Consider the following 25,351-nt stretch of genomic DNA (forward strand, 5'->3'; position numbering starts at 1 on the left):
ATAGTTTTATATGTTTTTGACAACTGTAAGAAGTGCATTTTTTATAATAAACCCAGCATTGCTATAACTGCTATATAAGCCAGTGTAACCCTCTTAACAAGAAAAAAGAAAGACAAAAAAGAAATTACCCTATTCTCCCATCACCAACCAGACACCCTCAGAATTCTTCCTATTCTCCAAAAACTAGGGGGAATACAAGTGCCTTGGCGCATTCCTTGGAGTGTCATATCTGGAGTATTCTTGGACCAAGAGGGGACTAGTTCCATAACTGAGAGGCCCTAATAGAGAATGTCCTCCTAGCAGCACCTTTGCTGACTGTAGCATTACCTTACTGGCAATGAAAGAGAGGCAGCCTCGCAACAGATCTTTGGATATTTAGAGTCTTCTAGGTCAAAACCAACACGTTAAATTCAACCTGGAAACCAACAGGTATCCCATACACATCACAGAACACTGGTGTAATATGCTTACAAGACACACAACTTAACAAGCAGGTGATTAAATTCTGCACCAGCTCCATTTCCAAATTGATTTAGGATGTAGTCTCACACAGAGCATATTGTAGTAATCTAATCTTGAGGTAACAATGGCACAGATGACAGTCGCGAAAGACTCCCATCTGAGAGCAAAAGACTCAACCTCCTGGCCATTCAAACATGTAAAAGATGCCGTTGTGCTAGTTGCTAACTGTACAATGGGTTTCATTTCCATTCCCATAACTAGGGAAAACTCATAAGTAACTATGAAACAAAACGATGTGTAACAGGATCCCTAGACAGTGATAGATGACTGAATTACGTTATTTTCTATCTTCATTTTAGCTTCCATAATTGTATTACTACATTTATGCTACCATCAGTATTTTTTCAAGCTTGGAAGAAGGATTTTTTTTTATACCAACTATGTTAATATTCCCCAGTAGTATAATGGTTCTCCTTTCTTTTCCATAAGGAAAATAAAGAAAAAAAAGATTTCTTTCTCTTTCTTTAGTTTATTAAAAGCAGTAATACAAAGAAAAACTAGTTTAAAAGAACTGGATGTATTTCTTCCAAGGAATGAGACAACTATCTCAGGAACTTCCATTCTTCTCTGACATGCACATGAACAATTATTGGGGAATGATATTTTTTTCTGTCAGATGCTCTGACAAGATTACAAGTCATTTTAATTCCGGGAGAAGGTTTAAGGCACAAATCGGAGGGGTATGTGAGACTAACTTCATCACTGGGTAAAAATACTTCAGCGATTGTTTTCAAAGTAAGCCTTCGTAACTGTGCATTTAATTGTAATATAAGGTTATTTTCATGGATCCTGTATCTCTTACTGTTGTTACTGGATTCTGGATCTCTTGTCATTATTTATCTCTTGTTATTAGCAGTTTGTAGTTTATCTGTTTGTTACCTAAAGGACAGGTAAATTGACAAGAAAATCCTACTATCTCGTTGGCAATCTCAGCAGAGTCAAGACTGATGACTAAAGTACCCTTTTATTCATACAGATGGACTCCTAATGTCATAAATGAAGCAAACCAAGCAAGGCAGTGTGGTAAAATTAGCACTGCCAGTACCCAATATCATTTACAGAAGTCAATTTCTCCTACTTTGCAGTTGTTTGGATGGGTGCTCTAAAGAGAAACTGTTCAGACTGAAAATCACATTTCTTTCTGACATTTTGTACCCACTATCACTATAAGTAAGACTGCTCCTGCAAAAATGGACCCATGTAACTTTATGTCTTTGAGTTGCCCCATTGAACTTGCAAAATAATCTATCCATCCATCCCTCTCTCTTTGCTCTGACAAAACAAGTGTGAGTTTTGCCCAAGTGAGGAATGCCCATCAGGTTCCATCTATTTGTTAATGTTTGGAAGGAAGTTTTTACCCTGACCTCATAATGTGACTCTGCAGAATTCACCAGCTCAGATTTCATGCAGAACTGAAAAACAGCAGAATGATACAATTGAAAATGTAAATTGGGATATTTTCATAGAGCTCACAAGGCCTGCATGCTGATCAGCTTTCCAGGCTAGTGGTTAACATGTCAGGAGGGGAATAAGGGGGCGGGGGGAGGGAAAGGGATGTGAATCCAGAATTAAAAGTGGTGTTTTACTGCTAAGAAAAAAATCTAGCCCTTTCCACTGTAGGAGTGCAGGTGGCCTTGGTAACACATCTGGTATAGTCCTGCTGTGCAAGGGGAGGAGCTGGAAACCAGGGGCTTCTGCAGAGGGTAGCTGAAAGGCCCGATATCTGTGACAGTTTATACAGAGGGAAAGAGGACAGTCCGAGGTGGTCTGATCCTGTAACATAAGCATCCTCTAATTTCCCTCTCACGTGATGGGGTTGCATATGCCTGTTGTTAGGAGGAGGATTGCCTCTGCAAGCCTACCTTCCCAGCTATCTGGGTTTGGCATTAGACACTGGACCGGAACCTAAATGCATTGCAAATATAAAGTTAAGCATCTAAATAGCTTCCGTTGCATGTGTAGCAGATAGTGGCAGATGAATAAAAAAAGGCTGACAGCCCACATCCTTCCAGGTTTTTTATCAGTGCCATGCTAGTCACAACCACCAAGCATGGTTACCAGTTTGCTGAAAGCTGCTCAAAGTGAGGGCTATTGTTTCAACACTGCCAGTTGCTTAAATAGGGAATTTTTTATTTTGCTGTGTTTCAGATTCTTTGAAGTGTTTTCACAGCTGCTGTGTTTGCATGGCTTTCACTGGGCCTGAGGCTTGATCCTGACAGGTCCTACCGAAGCCACACATCCCATTGTTTACAAACAGGAGCTCAGTTGTTCTTAGGGCCAGGCTCTTTATGATGTGGCTGTGGTGACCCTGAAGAACTAGGCTGACCTATTCTCTGCTTATTATTGCTCAGCTTATTATAAAAAGGATAACCGATCAAACTGAATCGATCAGCTAGTCCACATTCAAACGGCACCTTCTTTACCAGCATAAACATTTTAAACCATCCATTTGGAAGCTCTGTGGAGCAGCAAGGTAATTTATCTACTCATTTACGTATTAAGAATACCTACCGAGATGCATGCAGGGATTAACAATAAAATATTCCATGCAAACAATTAAGGTCTTAACAAAACAATTGCACTAACACTGAAATAATTCTTTTGTACTAGGCCTTGCAATACAGAGAAATGTGAACAAATCCTACCCTGGATAATTAACAAATATATCTTTTGTGCATCTTTTGCTATTTCCTTGGGAACACAGAGCTACATAAACTGAAACCTACGCAACGCCCGATATCAAACTCTGGTTTAAAGAGGCTAAAGGCTGGAACAACAGGGTGCGATATGTTACAATTCAGGTGCACGGACAGCTATTTGTAGAACCTAGTAGTGCAGCACACGGCTGTCGCCTCTGCTGCTGCTCCTTAGTTGCTACAAACCTCAGACTCACGTACAAGTGTTAAAATAATCTAATCTCTTTACTAACAAGATCTTTCTGCTGTACAAACATTTGTTCTACATTCATTTCCAAGTCAAATGATTCGCCTTGATTGTAAAACAATTTAGGTTCCAGGCAGCTTTTACATTCCTCTCGTCTTTTATGACACTTTCCTTTAAGCACCAACCTTTATTTCCCAGGTGCCTTACATACCCTGATCATCAGAACAGCTTTCCTGATGTCACGAACTCCATCATAAACCAAGCGGGAGGCATCTATGAATTCATTCTCTTCAAATGGCTGTGGGACATTCGCACTCAATGCTTCAATGGCAACCTCAACTTGTTCAGCAAAACGTGGCATAACTAGATTAAACAAAATGAAAGGCAGTACGATTACAGACCTTCTTTCATGTATATTCTCCCCTGCCCTTGGCCATAAATCCTTTCCAGCGGGTATGAAACATGCTGCTGTCATAGTTTCAAGACACAGAAAGGAAGGTTCATTGACTGGATTTGTGCTGACTTAGAGGTGTGCAGGGCATTCTGTCACATTTTGTGAGAGAAAGAAAACAATGTAGTTACCTGTAATTATATGACAAAGAATTAACAACTCTTTAACAAAGAATGACTCACTGTCATTTTAAAGTCTCTAACTCATCTCATATGTCAGTTAAGTACATTCAAAAGCATGCCTAGAAAATTACAACTTGGAATTTATGCTAATACAATGTTATTCATGTAAAATGACCAAAATGCGATTTAGCCGTTATTCAAATTAGTTAACAAACCATAGTGTAACTCACAATGAATAAAAAGTCGTTCCCCCCCACCACCCCCAAACCCAAAACATTCTTAGACTGCAAAAATCTGGTAAATGTTATTTCTGAAGGTATGTAAGTCCCTGCTTCTTCATTATAGTAATGTTTATATGATGAAAGACATCAGCGGCTGTAAATTAACAATCCCTTCCAGGTGTTAATGACTGGGGTATATGTATGCTCTAAGAATACACACATAATGAATATATTCATTATTTATTTATTTTAGTAGTTGATAGATATTTCTATAGTTTTGTCACTGGAGTAATTGTAAAATCTTAGGGTGCTTCCCCGCTTGTATTGCCAATTTTGATTGGGCGTATTCTTGGAGGTTTCATCACATGACATAAACTTTAATTAAAGATTAATCTTTACCCTATTTCCAACAAGCACTTAGCATGGAGCAAAAGACTGTCACAAACAGTCCATTGAATTCACAGTCATTGGTTCTATACAGAGTAGCAAATGTTCCCAGTATCAGGGTTTTTTTTCGGCTAAGGCCAAATTCTACATACATTTAAGTACATGAGTAATCTTGCTAGGTTCTAGCCCACGAAAGCTTATGCCCAAATAAATGTGTTAGTCTCTAAGGTGCCACAAGGACTCCTCATTTTTGCTGATACAGACTAATACGGCTACCACTCTGAAAACTATTCAGATGCTTAAAGTTAAGCACATACATAAATGTTAGTAGGATATAGATATAGATATAGATATAACAAATATAAGCAATGCATGACTGATCAGTTCCCATTGATTTCATGGATTGGTTTCATGGATTGAGGTGAATAGATTTATAAATATTTGGCCATCTTTACTGATATATAGATAATCATTATTTGAATTGTGGTAGCACCTCGGAGCTCCAGTCATTGACCAAGTACCCTGTTGAACTAGGTTGTTTACAAACCCATGACAAAAAGACAGTTCCTGTCCCAAAGACCTTACAGTAACATCTAATCCTTTTTCTGCTCTTTTATTCTTTTTCATCCCCTTTATTTCTCACCACCAGCCCAATCCTGCCATCTGTATACAAGAGAAACTCCCAACAATATTACCGGGAGAAATGATCTCTTATATTTAGAAGAACCACCGATAGCAAACACAGACTCATCTTTTCCAGTTCTGAGCTTTATGCATGATTTAATTTATTCATTCTAACCTGAATTTGGCATGAGAAATTCTTATATTAATTGGTATTCATTAGACACGACTCACTTTAGTGGAACCTGTTAAACGAATAAATCAACTCAAAATATAGTTTATTCTGCCAACCCCCAAAATATATTTTATGTAAGAAGATAGTGGAGCTTTCTTTAATACATATAAATTAGGGATGGAAAAGACCTATAAGGTCCAGACAGTTCAGACAATGTAGGATTCTCCTCCACTGTATATCTGAAAGCTTTCTCTGATTCAGTTTGAAGTGAATTAAATGAAGAGGCATCTACCGCTTCCTTAAGGAGACTAACTAGTGCATGGCCAAAAAAAGCTCATCGATGGGATTTTTTTCCCCAAGTGAAAAATTTTTTTCTCATTACTTTATTTCTCCATTGTAATTCATCCCCCTGCTTGTAATATATACTGCAATTTATTTTTATAGCTGGGCTATATTTATTTATATAGGTTTTTTTCCTTAAAGCTTCACTTGATCCATGGAAATTAAACACCCTGATGCATGGAAATTAAAAAAAAGATGGAACTCTGTAATGTGTATTTCCAGCTAGCCTGGCCATCAGAAGAGACTCACTGAAATTGCAGCTTTACATATGTGGACTTCAGAGCATATTGCCTTGGAGTATTTGTAAGGGATTATTTACTTGATAAATTATGACTGCTCCTCTGGTATCATGGAAATATGTACTTTAAAACATGGAAAAGTCAGCTGTGCCTGCTTTATTCAGCAGAAGAGCCTAAAAAATGTACATGGTAAGAAGCACTTCTCACCATAGAAAGGCTGCATATTGAATTTTTGTTTAAAAGATTGAAACTCACATATTTACCCAATATACCACAATAGAACCCATTATTGTGCATTTCTTAGGACTAAATTGTTAAAGTAAGCAATAGCTCTGTGATAGCCCAGACAGGAGCTAGACTGTTCTCACAGGAGAATAGGGATCATTATGTCTACAAAAATTCTTCAGCTACTGGAAGCGTGTAACCCACATTAACCCAGTGAAAGTCTCTGTTCTCCCTATGCTGGCTAAACCGTGTGTAGAAGTTTATGAATCTGCTACTATTGTCACTAAGTTAAAGGACACATTTCCTTAGCTGAAGCATGTATGGGTCCCCACCTTTAAATTCAGAGGTTGTTCTGGGTTCAAGCCTCACAGATGGTCTCTCTCCAGGTGGTAATGCAAATGAGGCAGCAATTGTAGAATTAAGACTGTTAGCTCAGAGGCTTAGTAACAGATTCATAAACATCTAGCCAAGGGATCGGCAACCTTTGGCATGCGGCTCATCAGGGAAATCCTCTGGCGGGCCGGGATGGTTTGTTTACCTGAAGTGTCCGCAGGTTTGGCCGATCACAGCTCCAACTGGCCTCAGTTCACCGTTCCAGGCCAATGGGGGCTGCGGGAAGCAGCAGCCAGCACATCCCTCGGCCCACGCCGCTTCCCGCAGCCCCCATTGGCCTGGAACGGTGAACCGCGGTCAGTGGGAGCTGCGATTGGCTGAAGCTGCAGACGCTGCAGGTAAACAAATCGTCCCGGCCCACCAGCAGATTTCCCTGACAGGCCGCGTGCCAAAAGCTGCAGATCCCTGATTTAGCACTAGAGAGGGACAAAGAGCCATGTTTTGTTATCTTTGGAAGCATCCGCGTGCTTAACCCCTCTATAAGCAGCAGGGTTTAAAGACCTTTTGGGATGGCATTAGCCAGAAGCAGTCCTTGCACAAAATATACAGTTGTGATTGGCTGCTATGTGACAAAAGGCACTTATCCACTCTCAAACCATTTGTACTCTGCCACACCTGACAATAAACTGTCCCTTAATGTCAACTATCACACACACTTTAATTTGCCTTTTTTAAATGCAGAAAGTTATTAAACTAAATTTGGAATTGCTTGCTTGCCAAAATGCATTTTTAAATCAATGCTTTAGTTGTGGTTGATGTGCTGGACAAGCACAAAAAAACACATTAAACTAATAATGTCTTATTTCCCATTGTTTCTCTGGCCATACATTATTGTTGAGCACAGTAACGTTTTTTGGAAATTGAGGGAAGAAACCCATTGCTCTCCAGTTCAGGCTTTCGGGCCACACTTGAAAAAACGCTATGACAGTGATATTTGGCAAGTACATACCTTTGTTGCATTTATAAAACCCACATTCTGCATTTCAGTCTCACATCTGTAGAGACTGGGATTTTCCTATGCAGACAGCAGAAGTCAAAAGCAAAATTCAGCTGGAACCATAAACATTTTGATCGGGATTTGAAGTTCATGGGTGAGTGCGACTAGGAATTGGTTCAGTTTATTTAGTACAGAGAAGAGGCAAAAAATGGGTTTAGTTTGCCCCTTAACAACATTTTTTTGGAACTGCCACTGAACCAAAAGAAATCAGATATTCACACAGCTCTAATCTTGACCTTTACTATTTCTTCTAGGTCTTTGAGATGTGGTGATCAAAAATGAAAGCAGTATTCAGGGTATTCATGAATACCCTTGTTAATGTACAGCCTAACATCTTATCCATGGGCTGACTGCTGCTGTGCATTGAATAGATATCTCCAACAAGCTGTCCATAATAATGACTAGATATTTTTGAAAAAAGAAAAGGAGTACTTGTGGCACCTTAGAGACTAACCAATTTATTTGAGCATAAGCTTTCGTGAGCTAGAGCTCACTTCATCACGAAAGCTTATGCTCAAGTAAATTGATTAGTCTCTAAGGTGCCACAAGTACTCCTTTTCTTTTTGCGAATACAGACTAACACGGCTGTTACTCTGAAACCTAGATATTTTTGCTGAGCGGTTACATTAACTCAGAACCTATCAGTGTGCATGCAAGTAGTTTAAATTACTTCTCTATTTTGTGAAATTGAATAAAATTACCTTTCTTGAGGTCCTTCTGACTTAGTCTTTACAGCTATATCAGTATTTTCCTTCCAGCAAATTTTGCTTCCTCACCATTGACCTGTTAATTAATATATTATGCAACACTGGCCACAGTGCTAACAACAGGGCATCACAGGATTAATCTTTTCCCATGCTTTGTTCTGGCCATTTATTCTTTACTTCTTATCTCTTAAACTATTCTTAATTCACCAAAGGCCTCTACCTTTCACCCTCTGGTTATCAGTTTCTTAAACAGCCTCTTGTGAAAGAATATCAAAATCTTTAAAAAATCTAAATACATTAAATTATATCCACCGAGTCTCTTTTTGTATTACATTTATTTTTAAGAAGTTATTTAAACAATGATAGCAGATAAGGAAAATATAATTTAACCTTACAGAAGCCCTGCTGATTTATCAGTCTCTTGTGAGACTCATTTACTTGTTTTATAACTCTATGTTGAATGGTTTTCCATTCTATTCCTCGTAGCAGTGAAGCATAGTACTCTCTGGTTTATAATTCTCAGGGTCACAATAAGGACTGTTCTGAAATATGGGTATAATGTTGGATATACTCTAGTCTTTTAGTATAACAGCTGTTTGGAGTGATAAATTAGATACATCTGTTAGTTGCTCAGCTATTTGGATCTTTAGTCGCTGATTCATCAAAGCATTTAAAAACGTGGTTCAGTGCTTTGTTGAATTAGTGCCTTGATTTCCTTCAGAATTCTTGGAAAAGAGCCTCTGGTCCTGAATGTGATGAAACTCAGAAACTGAAATATGGTCAACTGAAGCCCAACAAAATAAGAAATTAATACTGATCACTTACAAATATTCGCAATCCTGGAATTTTGTAACTCTGCCTCCCACTCTGATATCTCTTCCACCACCCCATCTAATATGGAGCTCATCTTCTTTCCTCCCAAACATTCCTCTCTTTTCTGTCACTGCTGACAAAACTCACCATTACCCCTGTTAACTCATGGGGGCATCTTTGAAATCTTGCTTACCTTCTCCCTGCATGGCCAGGCCCTCAGCAATCACATTGTTTTTTCTCTTATGATGCATGTCTCCAATTTGCCTTTTCCTTTCCACCCACATTTCTTGGTAAACCTCTCTTGCACATGTTCTCCTATTCCTACCTATCTATCTTAGATACAGTTTCTCTCCTTCACTTCACCATTCATTCTCCTTCTCTTTTTAGCCTCTGCAAAGGCTCCCCTTGTTCTTCCTTATACATTTCAGTCTTCTGACGTATAAAAAATTCTACTGCTTTGGCCTCATTTCATACTATAACTAACCTGTGCTCTCCTTAGCCTTTCTCCAAGCTTTCCCTTTGCCTGCTCCGCAATCTTTGCCTTCTTCCACAACATCTCTAGAGTTTGCACAGCTTCCATGTCAGTATTCACCAAGGTCTTTATCTAACGCTCATTGAAGTCAATGGGACTCTTTCCATTGACTTCAATGAGTGCTGGACCAGGTTCCTTTGCTCACTTTCAAACCACTACTAGATATCTGCATGATCTACAAGGCTGAGCTTAACTAACATCCAAATGGAAATCCACCTACTTATACCTGTGTTGACTGTATGGTGTTCTCTCTATATCTTTAGATTTTATGCCCTTTATGGCAGGGTCATGGTTGTGTGTGTTTATCTTACTTTTTACATTGATGGTGTTATATAAATGATAAATAATGATATTGCAATATGTCAAACAGAAATGAATGAATTTCTGCAAAATAAAAAGAAAAAAATAATTATTTGTTTTATTACACAAACAATAACAACCTGGCAACTGATAGCTACACCTATTATCAATTGGAATTAGTGGCATATATGTGGAAAAAAATACTAACACAATGACAGGTTTCAGAGTAGCAGCCATGTTAGTCCGTATCCGCAAAAAGAACAGGAGTACTTGTGGCACCTGAGAGACTAGCAAATTTATTAGAGCATAAGCTTTTGTGAGCTACAGCTCACTTCATCAGATGCATAGAATGGAACATATAGTAAGATATGGTAACTTCCAACTTATCTGTAAATAAGGTCAAAACAACAGACTGGACTTCTACATAGATTGCTTCCGTCGACATGCACGGGCTGAAATTGTGGAAAAGCAGCATCACTTGCCCCATAACCTCAGCCGTGCTGAGCACAATGCCATCAACAACCTCAGGAACAACTCTGACATCATAATCAAAAAGGCTAACAAAGGAGGTGCTGTCGTCATCATGAATAAGTTGAAATATGAACAAGAGGCTACTAGGCAGCTCTCTAACTCCACATTCTACAAGCCATTATCCTCTGATCCCACTGAGGATTACCAAAAGAAACTACACCATCGGCTCAAAGAAACTCCCTGAAAAAGCACAGGAACAGATCTGTGCAGACACATGCCTAGAACCCCGACAGGGGTATCCTATCTGCATGTCGATGGAGGCAATCTATGTAGAAATCCAATCTGTTGTTTCGACCTTCAGAACGGAACTAGCTGTCACCTTCAGCCCCCAACTAAAACCTCTCCAGCGCATCATCAAAGGTTTACAACATGTCCTGAAAAATGATCCCTCACTCTCACAGATCTTGGAAGACAGACCAGTCCTCGCTTACAGACAGCCCCCCAACCAGAAGCAAATACTAACCAGCAACGACACACCACACAACAAAAACGCTAACCCAGGAACCTATCCCTGCAACAAAGCCCGATGCCAACTCTGTCCATATATTTATTCAAGTGACACCATCATAGGACATAATCACATTAGCCACGCCATCAGGGGCTCGTTCACCTGCACAACTACCAATGTGATATATGCTATCATGTGCCAGCAATGCCCCTCTGCCATGTACACTGGCCAAACCAGACAGTCTCTACGAAAAAGTCTAAATGGACACAAATCTGACATCAGGAATCATAACATTCAAAAACCAGTAGGAGAACACTTCAACCTCTGAGGCCGCTCAGTAAAAGATTTAAGGGTGGCAATTTTGCAACAGAAAAGCTTCAAAAACAGTCTCCAAGGAGCAACTGCTGAGCTTGAATTAATATGCAAACTAGATACTGTTAACTTGGATTTGAATAGAGACTGGGAGTGGCTGGGTCACTACACATATTGAATCTATTTCCCCATGTTAAGTATTCTCACACCTTCTTGTCAACTGTCTATATGGGCCACCTTGATTATCACTACAAAAGTTTTTTTTCTCCTGCTGATAATAGCTCATTTTAACTAATTAGCCTCTCACAGTTTGTATGGTAATTTCCAACTTATCTGCATGTGTGTGTATATATATATATATCTTACTATATGTTCCATTCTATGCATCCGATGAAGTGAGCTGTAGCTCACAAAAGCTTATGCTCTAATAAATTTGTTAGTCTCTAAGGTGCCACAAGTTCTCCTGTTCTTTCTTACTAACACAATGTTCACAAAGGTAAATACATCTGAGAGATACTTTAAGTTGTTATAGTTATTCTTAATAACCACTTTCTGTTCTATTTCTTGTAAAAACAAAGCAGAGCTAACTACACAGGGAATAGCTTGTAACACAAACAAAACTAAAATCCATGCACTATTGTAGAATGTGGTACAGGACAAAACAGAAGATTAAACTCTGGGGCCTTGTTTTCCCACTGCAGATAACAATTAACATCTATTGAAAGCCATATGAATTTTGCTTTTATATTTCTAAGAAGTCATTTAGACTTTATGGTTTCATGGTTTTTGTCTTAGATTTCTGCAACTGTCATGAAGTGGGAGTCAAGCATCTGCTTTGTTTTTAAAGGGAAATGAAACTATGTCATTATTCAAGAGGATTTAACCAGCATGTCCTTAATTAATGCTAATATCAAAGACACTGGGGGCATAAATGTGATCAGAACAGGCTCTAACAAGCACAAGAATAAAGGTCACCAGTCAACTAAACACAGCCAAGAAAGCAGGGAACAAATGAAACATATAACAACAAGAAAAAAATTCGTAACAAAAAAAACCTACACATATCAGGAGATTTTTTTAAAGTCACCATTAAATTAAAATGAAGAAAGGATGGGTTATGGGTTATAAAGTATTCAAAAAGAAGATCATTAAATGAAATCTAGAAATCAGGTACCAAATTCAGATCTTGTGTAAGTAGGTGCCACTTTCCTAAAATCAAATATGAAATCTGTCTTCAAAAATCTCACCATACTGCTGCTCAACAGGTTGAAATCAGGGTAACTCCACTGAAATTCAGTGGAGCTAGGCTGATGTAGGCCAGCTGAGGATCTGGTCCAGTATCTCTTTGAACACCCGGTTTAAAAAAATGCACAAGGCTCTGGTATCCCTGAAAAACTATATTTTGTAATTTGGGCTTTTATAGTTCAACAGCCAGATGCATTTCTTGAGCTGAGTCCTCAAAGAGTAAATAATAATAATCAAGGAAGTGTTCAGTGCTATTTTTTCTCTCTCTTATCATTTAAATTAGTTTCCCTGAGTCTACAAAAGCTTCTTCCTTTAAAAATGAATAAATGTTCAATTAAAAAAGATTAGGGACTTACCGTAGTGTTTCACACTCATAGCTATCGAATCCAATTGTATCCCACATTCATGTCTAAGGGCAGAATCTGTCCCTATATTATAATAACACTTTATCCTTCCATCACATCTTCTCAGGATCCCCAAGTGTTCTACAGACATTACTAAATTAAGCCCCATTGTAAGACATGATAAGAAAAGGAGGACTTGTGGCACCTTAGAGACTAACCAATTTATTAGAGCATAAGCTTTCGTGAGCTACAGCTCACTTCCTCAGATGCATATCGTGGAAACTGCAGCAGGCTTTATATATACACAGAGAATATGAAACAATACCTATTCCCACCTCACTGTCCTGCTGGTAATAGCTTATCTAAAGTGATTTCCAGCACAAATCCAGGTTTTCTCACCCTCCACCCCCCCACACAAATTCACTCTCCTGCTGGTGATAGCCCATCCAAAGTGACAACTCTTTACACAATGTGCATGACAATCAGGCTGGGCTATTTCCTGCACAAATCCAGGTTCTCACATCCCCCCCACCCCCAATAGCCCAGCCTGATTGTCATGCACATTGTGTAAAGAGTTGTCACTTTGGATGGGCTATCACCAGCAGGAGAGTGAATTTGTGTGGGGGGGTGGAGGGTGAGAAAACCTGGATTTGTGCTGGAAATCACTTTAGATAAGCTATTACCAGCAGGACAGTGGGGTGGGAATAGGTATTGTTTCATATTCTCTGTGTATATATAAAGCCTGCTGCAGTTTCCACGATATGCATCTGAGGAAGTGAGCTGTAGCTCACGAAAGCTTATGCTCTAATAAATCGGTTAGTCTCTAAGGTGCCACAAGTCCTCCTTTTCTTTTTGCGAATACAGACTAACACGGCTGTTACTCTGAAATAAGACATGATAGTAATATAATTTAACAGACGAGGAAACCAAAGGAAAGAGTTGTTAAGGGATTTTGTGTAAGGCCCCACAGTTGGTCTGTGGCAGAAGCAGCAACACAACTTGTGACTTTAGTGAACCCAACTCTGGAGGGAATGAGAGGGCACAGAATTGAGTTAGGAGGCCTGGGTTCTCCCCTCAGCTCATCCACTGACTTATTATGTGACTTGGGCAAGTCATTTCACCTTTCTGTGTCTCAATATAATAATCTGTAAAGCAGGACTAATCATACCTTTCTAATGTGTTTTGAGAACTGCAGATGGAAAAACACTACACTGTATAAGTACAGAATACTATGAGCCAGATCCTCACCTGGTGTAAATCAGCGTAGCTTCATTGACTTGCACAGTGCCAGGATTTGTGCCTGTGTTGTTTTCTGGCTCACAGTCATGAGTGCTTCCACTGAAATGCAGCTCCTATTCTTCAGTGTTTTGCTTTCTGAGCAGTGGCACAGAGGCCAACAGAGAGAGAGAGAGAGAGAGCTGAAAGCAGAGGACTTTGACTGGAGATCTGTTGGAGGAGAACAGAGGCAAGCAAACCCCTGTTCCATAGTGGCTGTGAGTGAGTTCTTGAGAGTGTGAGGTTGCATCTGAAAAAGTGGGGGTTTTACCCACAAAAGCTTATGCCCAAATAAATCTGTTAGTCTTTAAGGTGCCACCGGACTCCTTGTTGTTCTTGAGAGTCTGTTTGTTTGCTTGCTGGTTTGCTTTCAGTTTGCAAAGTCTGGTAGGGGGCAGTGTGTACGGAGAGAAGTAGAGCCTTTGATTACAGCTAAACCTTGATTAGGAGATGGGGCTTCCTTGCAGCCAACTGGCCCGCCAGCAGAACAGGAGCCATACCTGTATGTCTAAAGTGCCACCCGATAGATCCAAGGAAGAGAAGATCTAAGGTTAGGAGATACAGCTAGAAACTATGGTTGAGTTTCAAAGGAGGTTTGAGCAGATGATGAGGAAAGTGGCCAGTGGAAGCATGTGACTATGAGAACAAATCAGAGGGAAAGACTGGCTCGTGAAGGAGAAATAGACCTGAGGAATAGGTTTGGTGAGTCAGAAAATGAAGCGGAGAGGCAGTCAGTACCAGAAGATGGGAGAGCAAGGAAGAAGAGAAAGTGTGAATAGCCCTACAAGGAGAGGGGAATAGACCATGGAGATAGCCAGAGTTTGGAGCCCCAAGAACTCTCAGAAATTGCAAGTGAGAAGAGAACACAAGAAGACTTGCAGTCAGAACGGGCAGGCCAACAATCAGTGGGGCCATGAGACATTTGAGGTACTAAAGGAGCACTCAATGAAGACAAGGCAGTTGCAGAGAAGCTAAAGGAATTTGTCGCATGGGTCTTCATTGCAAAGGATGTTAGGGAGATTCCTACACCTGAGCCATTCTCTTTAGGTGACAAATCTAATGAACTGTCCCAGACTGAGGTGTCAATAGAGGAGGTTTGGGGACAAACTGATACATTAAATAATATTAAGTCAGCAGCACTAGATAGTATTCATGTAAGAGTTCTGAAGGAGCTCAAATATGAAATTGCAGAACTGCTAACTGTGGTATGTAACCTATTGCTTAAATCAGCGTCCATACCAGACGAATGGCAGATAGCTAATGTAACACCTATTTTTTAAAAAGGCTCCAAAGGCAATGCTGGTAATTATAGGCTGGTAGGCTAACTTTGGTACCAGGCAAATGGATTGAAATTATAGTAAAAGACATAATTATCAGATACATAAATGACAATGATACATTGGGGTGGAGTCAACACAGCTTTTGTGTTGTGAAAGGGAAATCCTGTCTCACCAATCTATTAAAATACTTTGAGGGGGTCAATAAACCTGTGGACAAATGTGATCTAGTGGATATAGTGTACTTGGATTTTCAGAAAGCCTTTGATAGAGTCCTTCACGAAAGGCTCTTAAGCAAAATAGGCAGTCATTGAAAAAGAGGGAAGGTCCTCTCATGGATCAATACCTGATTAAAAGGTAGGAAACAAAAGGTAGAAATAAATGGTCAGTTTTCACAGGGAGAGAGGAAAAAAACATGGTGCTCCAAGGATCTGTATTGGGATCAGTGCTGTTCAATATATTCAACATATTCATAAGTGATCAGGAAAAAGGGGTAAACAGTGAAGCGTCAAAAGTTTGCAGACAATACAAAATTACTAAAGATGTCAAGTCCAAAGCTGACTGTCCATAGGGATCTCACAAAACTGGATGACTGGGCAACAAAATGGCAGAGGGAATGCAATGTAGACAAAAGTAAAGTAATGCATATTGGAAAACAGAATCCTAACCAAACATACAAAATGATGGGGTCTAAATTAGTTCAATGTTCAATGTTCAGCAGCAGTAAAAAAACCCTAACAGATTATTTGGAACTATCAGGAAAGGAACAGATAATAAGACAGAAAATATCATAATGCCATTATTTAAATCCATGGTACGCCCACACCTTGAATACTACCTGCAGTTCTGGTCATCCCATCTCAAAAAATGTTATAGTAGAATTGAAAAAAATATATATAAAGAAAGGCAGCAAAAATGATTAGGGAACAGCTTCCATATAACAAGAAATTAAAAAGACTGGCACTGTTCTGTTTAGAAAAGAGATGACTAAGGGGGGCCATGATAGAGGTCATGAAAATCATGACTGGTGTGGAGAAAGTGAATAAGGAAGTGTTATTTACCCCTTCACATAACACAAGTACCGGAGTCACTCAATGAAATTAGTAGGCAGCAGATTTAAAACAATACTTCTTCACACAACACACAGACAATCTGTGGTACTTGTTGCCAGAGCAGGTTGTGAAGCTCAAAAGTTCAACTGGTTTCAAAAAAGAATTAGCTGAGTTCATGGAGGATAGGTCCATCCGTGGCTATTAGCCAAGATGGTCAGGGATAAAACCCCATGCTCTGGGTATCTCTGTGCTCCTGACTGTCAGATACTGGTACTGGATGAAAGGGAATGGACTACTCAATAACTAACCAGTTCTGTTCATTCCCTCTGAAGCATCTGGTGCCAGCCACTTTCAGAAGACAGGATACTGGACTAGATGGTCATCCTTATGCTCTTATGTTCTATTCTTTCCCAGGTGTAAGGCTGGTGGGTCTTAACCACACGCTCAGGGTATACTAATCACTGTATTTAGGGTTGGGAAGGAATTTCCCCATAGATCAAATTGGAAGAGACCGTGGGGTGGTTGGTTTTTTTTTGCTTTCCTCTGCAATGTGGGACACAGGTCACTTGCTGGTTTGAACTAGAGTAAATGGCAGATTCTTTGTAACTTTCAGAGTAACAGCCGTGTTAGTCTGTATTCGCAAAAAGAAAAGGAGTACTTGTGGCACCTTAGAGACTAACCAATTTATTTGAGCATGAGCTTTCGTGAGCTACAGCTCACTTCATCGGATGCATGCCGTGGAAACTGCAGCAGACTTTATTTATACACAGATAATATGAAAAAATACCTCCTCCCACCCCACTGTCCTGCTGGTAATAGCTTATCTAAAGTGATCATCAGGTGGGCCATTTCCAGCACAAATCCAGGTTTTCTCACCCTCCACCCCCTCACACAAATTCACTCTCCTGCTGGTCACCAGGGGGTGGAGGGTGAGAAAACCTGGATTTGTGCTGGAAATGGCCCACCTGATGATCACTTTAGATAAGCTATTACCAGCAGGACAGTGGGGTGGGAGGAGGTATTTTTTCATATTCTCTGTGTATAAATAAAGTCTGCTGCAGTTTCCACGGCATGCATCCGATGAGGTGAGCTGTAGCTCACGAAAGCTCATGCTCAAATAAATTGGTTAGTCTCTAAGGTGCCACAAGTCCTCCTTTTCTTTGTAACTTGCAATTTTTAAATCAAGATTTGAGGACTTCAGTAACTCATCTTGAGGTTATGGGCCATCTACAGGACTGGGTGGGTGAGATTCTGTGGCCTAAATGTACAGGAGATCAGACTAGAGGACCGTGACTGTCCCTTTAGGCATTAAAGTCTATGGATTTATAGTCACAAATCTACGTCCCTCTTATGAGAATAAGATAAGCAGTGACTTTGATCTTGGGGATGGAGCAGGGGATTGGAATTAGGGAACTGAGTTCCAACTTCAGCTCCAGCGCTAACTCACACTGTGACTGGAGTGAAATCCCTTCGTCATTTGGGCCTCCATTACACTGTTTGTAGTCTGAAGGTGACAATGCCATTGTGAAGCACTTCAATATCTACTGACAAATAGTGTAGTCATTGGTTAGATAAAAGTGGTATTAATCTGATTATTGCTTTAGTTTCCCCTAATTGTGTTGTCTTCAAGATATACAGTTTTCAAAAAAGGACACTTCAATACACTTCCACTAAAGACGGAAGTGGTTAGAATGCTAACCTAGTGATCAGAAAACCAAGGTTCAATTCCCTGCTCTGCCAGAGACTTTCTGTGTGACCTTGTGCAAGGCACATAGTGTCTCTCTATGCCACAGCTCCCCATAAGAAAAGGGGGTTAATAGCAATGTGCTCACCATGATGTTGTGAGGATAAATATATTAAGGATTCTGAGTTGCTAAGACGCTACAGTTATAGGGGACATAAAAGTATCTGAGAGAGAGAATGTACAGAATGAACTGAAATACAGGCTTTAAAATACAGTATCTGTAATCTGGAGTCCTCTTTCTCTACAGAACAGCAACCAGGTGCAATTTTTCCCAGACCTCACAGAAGGGGTTGGAAAAGATGCACTTAATAGAAAGCTATTATCACTTTGTTATAATTCAGGCTTTATTAAAGAACACGTTAACTATGCCATGTAAGTGTTTAATGTCCCTGTTGTAGATCCATTTTATTGTGTTTTTATCATTGTAAATTTGTTCTATGAAAGATGAACATTTTACATAAAGTTGGGCCAGAAATGTTAGCATAATAAAAAGTCTGAAAATTAATTTTGTTCTATTTAAAAATGAATTCATATTGTTCAGAAATCGCTCAGTTTACTAATGACAGGTTTCAGAGTAGCAGCCGTGTTAGTCTGTATTCGCAAAAAGAAAAGGATTACTTGTGGCACCTTAGAGACTAAAATTTATTTGGGCATAAGTTTTTGTGAGCTACAGCTCACTTCATCGGATGCATTCAGTGGAAAATATAGTGGGGAGATTTATATACACAGAGAACATGAAACAATGGGTGTTACCATACACACTGTAAGCAGAGTGATCACTTAAGATGAGCTATTACCAGCAGGAGAGGGCAGGGAGAAAACCTTTTGTAGTGATAATCAAGATGGGCCATTTCCAGCAGTTGACAAGAACGTGTGAGGAACAGTGGGGGGCAGCGGCACTGCTATGGGTACCTGCATGGCCCCAGAGTATGCCAACATTTTTATGGCGGACTTAGAACAACGCTTCCTCAGCTCTCGTCCCCTAATACCCCTACTCTACTTGCACTATATTGATGACATCATCGTCATCTGGACCCATGGAAAAGAAGCCCTTCAGGAATTCCACCATGATTTCAACAATTTCCATCCCAACATCAACCTCAGCCTGGACCCGTCGACACAAGAGATCCACTTCCTGGACACTACGGTGCTAATAAGCGATGGTCACATAAACACCACCCTATACCGGAAACCTACTGTCCGCTATTCCTACCTACATGCCTCCAGCTTTCACCCAGACCACACCACAAGATCCATTGTCTACAGCCAAGCTCTACGATACAACCGCATTGGCTCCAACCCCTCAGACAGAGAGAAACACCTACAGGATCTCTATCAAGCATTCGTACAACTACAATACCCACCTGCTGAAGTGAAGAAACAGATTGACAGAGCCAGAAGAGTACCCAGAAGTTACCTACTACAGGACAGGCCCAACAAATAAAATAACAGAACGTCACTAGCCATCACCTTCAGGCCCCAACTAAAACCTCTCCAACGCATCATCAAGGATCTACAACCTATCCTGAAGGACGACCCATCACTCTCACAGATCTTGGAAGACAGGCCAGTCCTTCCTTACAGACAACCCCCCAACCTGAAGCAAATACTCACCAGCAACCACACAGCACACAACAGAACCACTCACCCAGGAACCCATCCTTGCAACAAAGCCCATTGCCAACTGTGTCCACATATCTATTCAGGGGACACCATCATAGGGCCTAGTCACATCAGCCACACTATCAGAGGCTCGTTCACCTGCACATCTACCAATGTGATATATGCCATCATGTGCCAGCAATGCCCCTCTGCCATGTACATTGGTCAAACTGGACAGTCTCTACGTAAAAGAATAAATGGACACAAATCAGACGTCAAGAATTATAACATTCAAAAACCAGTCGGAGAACACTTCAATCTCTCTGGTCACTCGATTACAGACCTAAAAGTGGCAAATCTTCAACAAAAAAACTTCAGAAACAGACTCCAAGGAGAAACTGCTGAATTGGAATTAATTTGCAAACTGGATACAATTAACTTAGGCTTGAATAGAGACTGGGAGTGGATCGGTCATTACACAAAGTAAAACTATTTCCTCAGGTTTATTTCCTCCCTCCCCCCCACTGTTCCTCAGACGTTCTTGTTAACTGCTGGAAGTGGCCCACCTTGATTACCACTACAAAAGGTTTTCTCCCGCCCTCTCCTGCTGGTAATAGCTCATCTTAAGCAATCACTCTCCTTACAGTGTGTATGGTAACACCCATTGTTTCATGTTCTCTGTGTATATAAATCTCCCCACTGTATTTTCCACTGAATGCATCCGATGAAGTGAGCTGTAGCTCAAGAAAGCTTATGCTCAATTAAATTTGTTAGTCTCTAAGGTGCCACAAGTACTCCTTTTCAGGTTACTAATGAAGACTTTAATGGAAATAAACTTCAGTATATTTTGCTGGTTTGTGAAAGTCTGTTGACCCAAGAACCCAGTCACACTGGACAGGTCATATCTTCCTGTTTTAAATCCATGACAACTGCTTTTTGCTAGAGTTTACATTATTTTGCTGATGAAATGCCCTTTTGAAGCTAAATTTATGGTTAAAAACCTTTGATCTTGCATTGAATTTGCAATAAATATGGAATTAAAACAACCACTTTCTGATCCTCTTGTGTTTCCTTGACTAAGAACTATACAAAGATTTTCTATGGAATCTCACTAATGTCAGAGGACTACCACTCCAGCATCTTCAAAGGCATAGAGGGCCAAATTCTCACTCTCTTTGAACACAGGACTGGAAGTGACCACTTGGGTCATGAAGTCCTGCCGCCAACTAGCACAAGCAGCCCATCCTATACTCCCATTTATAAATGTATCAAACTCTATCTTAAACCATTTAGGTTGTTTGTCCTTCACTACTCTTATTGGAAGGCTGTTCCAGAACCTCACTCTGATGGCTAGAAACTGTCTAATTTTCAACCTAAATTTATTCCTGGCTAATTTTTACCCATCTGTTCTTGAGCCAACATTGTCCTTAAACTTCAATAACTGCTCTCATTCTCTTGTTTTTTTCCCGTTTCATGTATTTATAGACAGCAAACATATCCCCTCTTAGCCTTTGTTTTGCTAGGCTAAACAAGCCAAGTTCTGTTCATCTCCTCTCATAAAATAAGCTCTCTAGTCCAATTGTCCACTTTCTCTGGGTTTATCCAAATATAAGCCAGAGAGGTGTTTAAGGGATGTATGCTGATTAGGGCTAAGTGGCAGGGTATATACTATTATGTGCAGATCACGCTCCCAAAGGCTAAATCCTCCTTTGAAATGCCCCTCCGTAGGCCAAAGCAAGGATAAATTTCACCAGTTCTGCGGAGACAAAGTTTGTTTCCTAGCCTCCTCTAATTTTGATCATATACTGAAAGATGTACAGTCAGAATCTGGGATTCAATCCTTAATCTCCAGCGAAGGGACATAGAAAGCAGAGCTATTAACATTTCACCTTCCTGGTTTGTTTATGGGGCCACACTGTTCAATTGGAACAATAAAATAATAATAAATTATAATCCATGTATCAATATATTTTGATAGCTTGCTTTATAGCCTGATTTATATATCAAGAATTAACAAACATGCAACCAGTGATAAAGGATTCGCTATGTTGCAGCAACAAATCTGATGCTTCACTCTAATATTACAGTCACTTATATTATCTGTTGCTACATGTGTTTGAATTGCTCATTGGTTATTTGTCACAACTGGAACTGTCCTGGTGACCACAAAGCCTAGAACAAATACAGTGGTAAAGAAGTATATGAGTGAGAATAGGAGTGGAAAAATTTATGATCCTGCACATAGTCCTACTATGAAATAACTATGAAATTATATTACTTTTAAAATGATATAATCATGAATTGCCAGTCATTCCAAAGGACTTTCACTGAAATTTTGTTAATTCTGAGGTTTTCTTAGACCTTTGGAGAGGACATGAGGTTTTGAAATTAGCCTTATTATTTGGATTTATTTTTTCTGTACTTTTTTCAACATGTCAGTGTGTCTTTTTTATTGTTTTGTTTTGAAACATGAACTTTAGTCACTAACAAGCAGATCCATCCACACAGAGAGAGCACAGATGCTCTTCTAAATTACAGACTGGAAAATATGGATTTAAACTGGTTAGGAACTTAATGTGTTAGAGAGCTTAGTCAGAATAAGCTTACCGGTTTCTGAGAGCAATTTTGTAGCTTCCAGTACCTTCTCAGTATAAACTCCAGCTTCATAGTTTTCCATCTCTGCATTGATGATGTGAATGACTCTGGCTGCACGGCCACGGATTGCACCTGCAGTTCTGTCCAGTGTATCAACATCTCCCTCTTGGAGGGCGATCACACATTTATTCACATCCTCCAGAATATGGTTTTCTGCAGAAATAACACATATAATTTTCAGTTCATCGCTAGGCTTATACGTGTATACTGCAACTGTTGAGTCATAAGGAATAATTTGTCTGTTCTGAGTACTTTTCTCGTGTAATAGAATCATAGAATCATAGCATCACAGAAATATAGGGCTGGAATGAACCTCAAGAGGTCATCTAGTCCAGTTCCCTGAGCTGAGGCAAGGCACAGTAAACCTAGCCCTTCCCTGACAGATGTTTGTCCAACCCATTCTTAAAAACTCCCAATGATGGGAATGTCACAATCTTCCTTGGAAGCCTATTCCAGAGCTTAACTATCTTTATAGCTAGAAATATTTTTTCCTTAATATCTAACCTAAATCTCCCCTCCTGCAGATTAAACTGATTACTACTTGTTCTACTTCCAGTGAGCATGGAAAAGAATTGATTACTGTCCTCTCTATAACAGCCCTTAACACATTTGAAGACTGTTATCAAGTCCCCACTCAGTCTTCCGTTCTCAGGATTAAACATGCCAAGTGTTTTTTTTTAATCTTTCCTCAGAGGTCAGGTTTTGTAAGCCTTTTACCATTTTTGTTGCTCTTCTCTGGATTCTCTACAATTTGTCCACATATTTCTTAAAGTGTCTTGCCCAAAACTGGACACAATCCTCTAGCTGAAGGCTCACCAGTGCTTAGTACAGTAGGACTATTACCTCCCATGTCTTATTTACAACACTCCTGTTAATACACCCCAGAACAATATTCGCCTTTTTTGCAACTGCATCACATTGTTAACTCATATTCAGTTTGTCATTCACTACAACCACATATTGTTTTTAGCAGTACTACTTCCTAGCCAGTTATTATTTGCACTTTTTATAATTAAATTTCATCTTGTTGATTTCAGATCAATTCTCCAATTTATCAAGGCCATTTTGAATTATAATAATCTCCTCCAACGGGCTTGCAACCCCTCCCAACTTGGTGTCCTTTGGAGATTTTATAAGCATACTCTCCACTCCATTGCCCAAGCCATTAATGAAAATATTTAATAGTAGCAGACTCAGGACAGGCCCCTGAGGGACCCCACTAGATATGTCCTCCCAGTTTGGCAGCAAGCCATTAAAAGCTACTATTTGGGTATGAGTTTTTCAACCAATTGTGCACCCACCTTATTGTAATTTCATCTACACCACATTTCCCTAGTTTGTTTCTGAGAATGTCATGAAGGACTGCATCATGTGTGACTAAAACACAACAGCTTACAATATTGTTACCACAGCACTTTAGGCCATTTCCAGGGTATACTGTAGTCTCTTAATAAGGGTACATAATAAGTTATGGTGCTTTACATTCCAGGTCTCCATTTTGAGTCTGAACCTAGGTCAGTACTGACCAAAATTAATTTCTGTCCAATGTCTGTTTGGTGACTTATTCTGTGTTAAATAGGTTGAGTAGGTCTTCTCACCACAAAAGTCACCTACATAACTAGCATTTATTCGCACCATTATTCAGAGTCTCAGCAGAGTGAACAAACCAATGACTTATTTACCATTGAGACAGAACTACCCTTCTCACACTACACATTGTCACTCCAAAACAATCTTGAGGCACAGACGGATCCAACAGTTATTTTAAGGGTAAGTACAGCTCTTGGGATTCCCAGTGTTGTAAATCTGGTACTTTTCTCAAACACTAAAATTCACTTCAAATATCAACTCTTAATTAAATTTAAGAGTTACTAAAATAACAATAAATAAAACTGGAGTATAATATGGCCATACATACTGTATATGCATTGACAAGAAGTCAATATTTAAAAGATTAGTCTGTTTATTACTGAAAAGATTTAGGGTGTGAGTTTCAAAGGTGTCTAAAGAAATAAGGCACCCAACTGCTATTGAAAGTCAATGAGAGTTTGAAGCCTGTTATTTAGGTTTACATCGTGGATAAAATTCACTCTTGTGAAGAAAGTTTGCATATGCTCAGTCTCCACTAGCATGACATCTGAGAACATGGCCAGTCCAATGTCCTGACCCCTCACCTGCGTCTTCACAAAACACTCTGTAGAGAAGGCACTTTAGTAGGTAGCTTTCTGTTGGCTGGGGAGCACAGGTGATTCTTGGCACAATGAAGTCAATAAGAATTTAGTCATCAAGTGCAATGGAGTCAGAATTTCACCTCTTTCGCATGGACTCAGGGGTCTGGGTTCAGTTTCCACTTGCTGTCTCACATCATTTGGTAAAATAATCTTCTTTTATCTTTGTAAGTACTATTGTGTATCGTCTCTACCACCTCTCACCCAGGAATCTTGTTAGATGGGCAGTAGAGTGGCTTTAGAAATAATCTGGGGGAGTGAGAGATTTGTCAGGGGTTCCTCTCCCATGCCCATCAAATGGTATCAGCAGTGGGAGAGTGGACGGAGCAAGAGCTGGTTTTTGCATCCCTCACTGCATCCAGAACCAGGAGAAGTGAGGGATTCAATTCAGGGAGGGAGGTGGAGGCATCCCCATGCAGAGAGCAGGAAGTGGAGGAGCAAGCAGCTCATCCCCTTCCCACAAGACCAGGGACAGAAGTGGGAAGCTTTTACAGCAGGGAACATGCTCCTAAGTGTCAGTGATTGTGTCTGTCATGATACTATACTAATGAACATATGGCAAGGTCTTCAGCTTGTGTACATTATTGTAGCTCTATTGAAAGTAAAGGAGATATACCAATTTACACAAGCTGAGGGTCTGGCCACCAGGTTTTATACACTGCAGTATATCGTGTGTGCCTTACACAGCACTGTCATGTGTTGAAGCTG

At 39.9% G+C, this 25,351-nt stretch overlaps 1 protein-coding gene across 4 annotated transcripts in view; it reads right to left on the bottom strand.

Moving 5' to 3' along the window:
- The window catches only part of CTNNA2 (catenin alpha 2), a 790,749-nt gene that overhangs the window by 53,002 nt on the left and 712,396 nt on the right, over positions 1-25,351 (bottom strand). For all 4 annotated transcript variants that reach the window (XM_084626180.1, XM_084626177.1, XM_084626178.1 and 1 more), the window contains 2 exons: positions 22,368-22,568; positions 3,617-3,768 (listed from right to left, as the gene is read on the bottom strand). In XM_084626180.1, the coding sequence (XP_084482306.1) occupies positions 3,617-3,768; positions 22,368-22,568 (353 nt within the window). The remainder of the gene's footprint in view (positions 1-3,616; positions 3,769-22,367; positions 22,569-25,351) is intronic.

This window comes from Lepidochelys olivacea (genome assembly GCF_965140295.1).
Source record: "Lepidochelys olivacea isolate rLepOli2 genome assembly, chromosome: 4".
NCBI classification, from domain to species: Eukaryota; Metazoa; Chordata; order Testudines; family Cheloniidae; genus Lepidochelys; species Lepidochelys olivacea.